Below are 8,157 nucleotides of genomic sequence, written 5' to 3' on the forward strand. Positions count from 1 at the left end.
ACCATAGATTCATTTATTTGTGGGTAAAACTGACCATATTGTGGAACTGCACTCAGTGCATTGACTTGCTCAGCCACCCACCCCACTTTCTCTCTCTGTTTATCAGACCACAAATTACACAAGAATTTGCTAGCTAGCCACCCCACACTCCTTTTGCCTCTCTCCACAGCTAGGATTCTATTCACCAGGAGCAGAGCAGGTGGAAACTCAGCAGTCAGACTTAGTAGCGGCTGTAGCAACTCGAATTAAGCTGGCGTAAACTCCAGCTCTGGGGTTCACAGTGGGCTGTGTCTAATCTGTGTATAGGCAGCAACAGTTTGCTGATCTGGTGGGAAGTTTGCCCTCAGCTGGCTGAATTGGAGTTGCTATTCAAGGACCTGAAAGTCCATGTCCCTGGACTGTCCTGCCATAATCTGCTTTTCTCGCTTCAGATTTGTTTTACTTGAAACAGATATGCCATCACATTACTTGTAGATTACCACAATAAAAGCAACAACTTCTTTCCACCTCCACGTTTACATTATATTGATTCAGGCATAAAAAAATGATCAAAAGATCATTAAAAGAAAATTTGCAATACTTGAGTGAACTGATTTTTTCCCTCCGCACCTAGTAAGTGGGAATTTATATTAACACTATGATTTTACCATTTTTAAAAGCACCATTTTTAAGGACTAGAAGTAATAGGGTTTAAAAAGAAGAAAAAAGCCATATGGTATGTTTCAGATACTGAATGCACATTAGTCATTTTACTGGCAGCAACAGATTAAAAAAAGAAAAAAAAAACTTTAAAAAATTGTCATCTTTTATTGATATTTGTGAATTCATTCTTTAATAATGTAGGTTATGAATGTTTCATCACTTGTAGGCAACTTTGTGGAAATTATGTTTATACATCTTACATCAAAATACAGTTTCTACCTGATACAGTGTTCAGCGTCATATGTGACTGAATGGAAATTACACCTTTAAATACTCAAAATGTTTATTACTGACTGAACCCTTGTCCCTGATTATAATATCCAGGATCCAGGCTACAATGGGAGATGACGGATCAAGCAAAATCTGTTATTTGTTTGTCAGACCTACAGATCCACTATTTTACAACTACATGGAAGCCTATGATTGAAATAAATGAAATCTAAACATGTGATAGAACACCTGAGTTGGATTTGTTATTTGTCCAGGTATAAAACTTGTGGTGACATCAAGCAGTCTGACTCTGTAAGGCCTTTAAATACAAACTTAAAACTCATCTTCTCACCTTAACTTTCAAGTAGTTGTTAATCTTTGATCACATTAGGCTTGAACTTTTCGCTATTATCCTTCTGGTGGGTTGTTTTTTTTGTCTCAATTAATCCAGTGATCCTAGTAATTCTAGTAACTGTCCCGCTGAAACCACTGCATCCCGCTAACCCTTGGCTGTGTGGCTCAGGTCCTTATCTGTTTGGTAGCACCTGGAAGTTGCTTGTCATTCATATATGTTTCCAGTCCTTCTAAAATTTTGTCATCCTGATTTCTCATACTGTCATTTTACTATGATGTTCTTATTTGTACTTACGATATCTATTGCATGTGTGTTCATCCTGGAAGAGGATCTCTCCTTGTTGCCAATTATTGAAATTTTATCGAAATTTACTTATTGGTATATAAATCCTCCACACAATCATACAAAAAAAAAAACAGTACCACAAAATGCTTTTTAATAATTACTTACTTTTTTCTGAAAGGTGCGTGTGGGATTCAAAAGAAGTGCAAATCACTACACATATATCCTTTTCCTCCTCCACTTGCAGAAACTAACAGATCTCCAATTGTGTATTTAACTATGGTTTCATTTGAGTTCCCAGAAACAAGTTTTTTCCTTTCTGAATAGAGGCTTGGGTGACAGAGGTTGTTGTATGCTGTACCTAACCCCCTTGTGGCACAATTGTGATTTGTGATATTGAGCAATACAAATAAAACTGACTTTCGACGCAGCCTAATCTGGTGCAGCGTCCAATTACTAACAGGTTTCTAAAAGAGGTATGCCAATTTAGTAGAAGACTTCTAAGAAAAGGTCGACTCAAGAGACGACTGCAATCTGGAAAGCTTGGCTAGTGAGCTAATCTGCTAGCATGCCTGCTGATAACTGAGCATGCTGACTGTAGGTTTGACAATGTTGGTTAATGACTTATTTCAATGTTTAAGCTGTTAAAACGGACACTTTTCAGGAAGAATTGATTATTGAAAATGACATTGGTTGTCTATTCTTTACAGTGGCATTGAGCCGTGTTCTCTTTATAATGGTATCTCCAACGGAATCTCACAGAAATATGGAAAGAAGCACAACCTCTGAAACAGGTATTGTGTTAAAATTATGTAGTGGCTGCAGGGTTAGAGATTGCACCAGCCACCAGCCAGTGGCTGCTAGATTTGGTTTACTCATCAGTCAAAAAACAATGTTTTTCTACTGAGTGGCCGGTAGATTTTGGAATCCACCTGCCACAGTGGCAAGTGAACAAAAACTTATTAGTTAATAACCCTGGGTGGCGGCATGGTTGGTTTTCAGCACCAAAACTGCTTGCTCACGTTTATTTCATGTGTTTCCAGTTAAAATAACTATGCTTGTTATGTATGGGATGTAAGTAAATCAGTATGTTAAGTTAAAAGAAGTCCACGCTGACTTGCAGTTTCACATGAGGCACAAACAGGGGTCTCCCATGAAAGTCAGGTGTTCATTTGACCACCACTCAAGCCTCCTCCCTATTCTTTCTCTTCTCTGACGTTAAATGGCGGTTGGCAAACAGATTTAAGGTGCATTACCGCTACCTTCTGAAAAGGAGGTGGATCGGAACAGTCTTATTATATATATTGCCTCATACCCTTCAATCCCTGAGTTCAACTATAGTATTTCTACTGTTTGAAATACTGATTATACTGTTAGTTTTCTCCTGTTTTTCCTGCTGGTATTTTGGACAATAAATAGTAAAATATTACATATTACATGTTACAATATTCACACATACCAGTTTCATGTTTATCAATTAACCCAAGTGTACTATTAAGACCAGTGTGTCCAAATCTCATCTTTGAAATGATATCTTCTTTTTTTTTTAGTTCTGCTAGTTTCTCTCATTTCTCTTACTTTCTTTTGGATACTGTTGTAAGGCCTACCTTTAGTTCCCCTGTTCCATTCCTCTTGCCTTTTCCTTATCATTTCTGATTTGGTTATACTTTAAACTTCAGCATTACTATACTTAACTGTCGTATTTACTTCTAATTTTTTTTGTGGCGACTAGTGCATATTTGTTTGCCAGTTTGCTCCCCTCTATCCCTATATGTGCTGGAATCCAGATGAATTTTACTAATATTCCAGCTCTCTCAATTCTAAAGACAGCTTGGGCTATCTCCAGCAGGACGTCTTGTCTTGCTTTTGACTGCATACTCTTAAAACTCGTTAATGCGCTACTTGAATCTGATCCTATTAACACTTTACTTGGTTTCACATTTTCTTTCCATTTTCTGTGATAAAAGTATAACCAATAGCTCCCCTGTGAATACTTTTAAGTTGTTCCTAACTCTTTTATTTAACATTACACTGAAATCTGGAATTATGAATGCAACCCCTACTCTATTATTGTCTACTTTTGAAGCATCAATGAATATCTTAATATACTCAGCATAATGTTCATCTGTGTATCTACTACCGTGGCTTTTATCTAAACTTTTACTTTTCTTCCACTCTAACAGGTGCCTGTCAACAAGTATCTCTCCCAATAACCACGGTGGGACAACAGAGAATAGTACACTGGGGCTTGGCATTATATCCCCTATCCCAATTCCCTTCTCTATTGTCCAACTGAAGCTTTTGCCTCCCCCCATGTAGATTTTCATGCTCTTTATACTACCTATGGAGTTGGAACATTGAACAAACACTGACGTTGTTGAACCAGGGAATTCATATGTCCACAACGACAAAGGACCCTAATTAACTTTTTCTATTACCATTTATTCCGTGGTACCGGCATGTAATTAAATACAATAAATGCCACCACCACGTAATGCGGTGTTAAGAGGTCATGGTCATTTTACATATTTTTGTTGGACCAGGTTGGTTATTTCCCCAGCCTGACATTCTAGCTGCTGGATGTCTTTTGCTGGGAGCCAGACTTGTACATTAAGAAATCTGAGGGCGAACTCTATCAAATGTGTAACTTTACAAATAATAAATTACATTATTCTGATGGGATCATCGATTGAGGTTAAATACTGTGAAACACAAGTGTACACGTTTGAATATTCATGAAAATTATAATTAAGTTTTAGCACAGCTTGTTGAAGATTTCATTATTTTGGTTCTCCCTTTTCAATTCTATTGCATCTATCACATTTGAATCACAGTTTGTTAGGTTGATTAAAAAGCTTTATCGTGTCTTTTCTCTGTGACGTACAGTCTCATTACTTGTTCTACAGTACAAGTAAAAACCCAACGAGGCTACAAATAACTGCTGGTTTGGTGTTTCCTTGCTCAGTGAGCTTCTTCAACAATCTCCACAGAACGTCTTTCATGCTGACAGACCAGATCACCCGGCTTATGCAAGGGCTGAGAAGCAAGAAACTTTAATAAAGGAATTGCATCTATCCTGTGTGGTGATGCTAAATGCTGGCTGAACATTTATAATACACTTACATCAGGATGGTCACATCAGTGCGGAGGCACAAAGACCACATTACCACCTGTTTACTTCTGTGAACCTAAAGGGCCTTATTAAAGACAACACTGCCATTTTTGGGATTTTCTGTCTTATACTTACTCTGACGTCAACCTACATAGAGAATATCTGTTTGATATGATGCAGTACGTCTTTTAGAAAAATATGTGACACAAAGTTTCTTTCAAGTTTTTAAATTTGCATAGATAACGTTAGAAAAGGTACAAATGTAAAGGCACATTACATTGTTTTAAATATCTCATAGACATGATCAGAGGGGTATTCCAGGTTGGAGGTTCAACAAACTCTGAGTCTAATCCTGAACTCTGAGTTGACTTACTCTGAGATGGGAAACTCTGAGTATCCGGTTCCAGAACAGCTGATTTGAATTAGTTCAGTCAACTCTGAGTAGGTACACCTCGACTTAAGCACGTGCACAACCACTATAAAAAGCCATCATCAATGGAGCCCCGATACCTTGAGTCACCATGGCAACCGGAGAGAAAAAGCGATCAACTTATTTTACACCTGTGGAATTGGAGGTGCTCATGAATGCCTACAGCGAATGTGGGCATATATTTCATAAAAACTCTGAACTGACATCAAAACTTGAGAGCCCTGCCATTCATTTACATTTAACCACACTTAATTAAAATCGTAGCTTACAGATGAAAAAGTGGTGGATTGGTTTTGAATAAATTCTGATTTTCATGTAGTTGCAATCTCACAGGGGAAAAACACACTTGAAAGCAGCATAAAATGAAATATAAAAACATCATTCAAACAGGTAAGGCATATTTGACTTGGCCATGACTGTACCTTTCTTTAGTTTTATTCATATTTGATTTATTAAACAAAGTAGCTTAAATAACCTCATTCAGTGGCTATTTCATTATGTACTGTAGGCCACCAATATCATATAAAAAGCTACCAGTCACAAAAAAAACTGATGAGAGCGCACGTCCGTGGTGTGTCAGATTTGATATGTATGGCCGGTAAATGATTGAGCCTCATGAAAAACGGTACCATTCAAACAGATACTCATTGGTTAAAGACAGCACATCTGAACGGGGTCTGAAGATCCTCTCCCGGCGTAAAGCATTGCGAATTAATTCTGCCTCGATATTGATCTTATTTCCTACATACGGACAACCCATGTCTGTCTGACAGTTTGCTTCAGGCTCAGCAGTAGGGAGGAGACAGGGTGAACTCAGGGTTTCTTAAAAAAACCTGCCAGCTAGCAGGTTAGGTTCACAGAGTCAGTTGCCATGGTGATTGACTCTGAGTTTGACTTACCTCTCTTTCTGGAACTGAAAACCCAGAGTTTCCCTCATTTCAGGCTTAACATACTCAGAGTTTTCACTAAACCCACTTTCTGGAATACCCCTCAGGACATAACAGCTGGGCACTTTGCTGTCACATGACAACACTGAATAATAAACCCTCCTGTAAACATTCTATAGTCAGGTCAAATACCACCTTTTAGGTAAACGCCTAGAATTACTTTTTGAGAACATTGGGGACCCAGGTTTGGGTCCCCAATGTTCAGGTATCTGTGAATATTTGTGTGTAAATGTGTGTGCTTGTGCCTCAAAGCTGTTTGGCCAATCTCCAGGTGATGATGCTTCCTAAAGCCAGCCCGGCAACAAAGATAAGGGTGAGGCCGTAGGTGTGAGAGCTCAACAATGACACCCTCTGCATGGACGCCACCGCCAGCTCAGAGAAACTGTTGATCTGTGGAGAGACAGTTCTGATTATGATCATCATAATCACCCCTGGAGAAAATAATTCAGGAAATCAGTATGGAAAACATTTTTGCAATTAAATGGTCAAAGGTCAGTAAATCAAGGACAGACTTTGCAAGCATCGGGCTGGACCCACTTTGCTGCAGTCCAGCCAAAAATCAAATAAAAATAGTTCTATCTGCACTGCTGTATAATCTCACACCGTGAGGCTAAATGAACAAAGGCCTTAGTGATCTTTAAACATAGAACTAACATAGTAGAGGAAAGTGCTCTTAAGGGTATAAGATGGATGACATGAACGGACAACATACCCATCCTCCATGTTCCCGAATCCAGCCCAGTAGATGGTTTCTGAAAAAATCCACTGTCCACATCAGGATCTCCCTCACTGACTGAGGGAGATGAGCCTCAGCCATCTGATGGACAACCAAAACAGGTTCATACACATAGTGAAGCTGTTGCCAAAATCTGTATTTATTCCTAAATACACTGCTGGATCACTAAAATTAGTGTGTCACATTTGTATGCCTCTGCGAACCAGTCAAGTTGCAGTTTACATCCATGTCTGTCCAAACTCATATGAAGCCATGGCAGTTGACAAGGCTTTAAATATCATATATATTGCTGCAGAAAGAGCTACAAATTCTAAAATGGTGACGCTTCACACATGTCTTCAACCTGGCAGCACAGAAGATCTATAAAATCAACACAGTTTCAAGGTGAACACCCAAGACTAGTGTCGCCATTCAGTATCTGACCAAATGTCTTCCCTTCTGTTCCTGAGTTATCGAACAATAATGCCCAGAAAAGTATATTTGCAGAACATTATGATGTTGCAGTGAGGTTGGCCATTGACCTTTTGGATATAAAATGTCATCACTTCATCATTTTATCCTTTTGGACATTTGTGTGAAATTTTGTCAAAATGAACATAGGAACTCCAAAATCTAATCACTTCATTATTGAGTCCAAGTGGACATTTGTGCCAAAATGTGAGAAAATTCCCTCAAGCTGTTGTTGAAATATCATGTTCACAAGAATAAGATTGATGCAAGGTCATGGCGACCTTGACCTTTGACCCTTGACCACCAAAATCTAATCGGATCATCATTTAGTCCAAGTCAACCTTTGTACCAAACTGTAAGACATTCCCCGGAGGTGTTCTTGAGATATTGCATTCACAAGGATGGGATGTGCAGAAGTACGGACGAACAGATGTACAGATGCACGGACAGATTACCCAAAAATATAATGCCTCTGTCCAAGGCTACCGCCAGCATGGAGGCATAAAATCAGGGTTCCTACACATTTGGAATTTCAAAATTCCATATTTTTCCATACTCAGACTTCTCGGTTGTTGTTTTTTTTTCAAAGAATATGCGACATCTGAGTAAATATATCAGTGTATCATATTTCACATCATATTTAATTATTCTTAATAGCTGATTGTAGCCAAGTACCATAATGCAGTGATTCAAACACAGGTATGGTGAAAAAAGAGAGAGCCTCTGAACTTCTAGGGGGGTCCGGGGGCATGCCCCCCCGGAAGAAAAGTTCGACTATTTTAAAGTTAAAATACATCAATCTGGTGCACTTCGGGAGCAAATTTAGGAGGCTAGATATATGAAGAACTTCGTGTTTCTGTAAACAATTTTGGCCACAGTAAGCTAAATATCTAAAATATGCATTAACCAAGCTAAAAAGGCCAGAGAATGTCA

At 38.6% G+C, this 8,157-nt stretch overlaps 1 protein-coding gene across 2 annotated transcripts in view; it reads right to left on the minus strand.

Moving 5' to 3' along the window:
• Positions 1-804: 804 nt before the first annotated feature.
• Positions 805-8,157, minus strand: part of LOC126404994 (apoptosis regulator BAX-like) — a 10,634-nt gene continuing 3,281 nt past the window's right edge. For both annotated transcript variants that reach the window (XM_050068479.1, XM_050068478.1), the window contains exons 5-6: positions 6,751-6,855; positions 805-6,428 (exon numbers count right to left, since the gene is read on the minus strand). In XM_050068479.1, the coding sequence (XP_049924436.1) occupies positions 6,285-6,428; positions 6,751-6,855 (249 nt within the window). In that variant the 3' untranslated portion in view covers positions 805-6,284. The remainder of the gene's footprint in view (positions 6,429-6,750; positions 6,856-8,157) is intronic.

Source organism: Epinephelus moara, chromosome 18, assembly GCF_006386435.1.
Source record: "Epinephelus moara isolate mb chromosome 18, YSFRI_EMoa_1.0, whole genome shotgun sequence".
NCBI lineage: Eukaryota > Metazoa > Chordata > Actinopteri > Perciformes > Serranidae > Epinephelus > Epinephelus moara.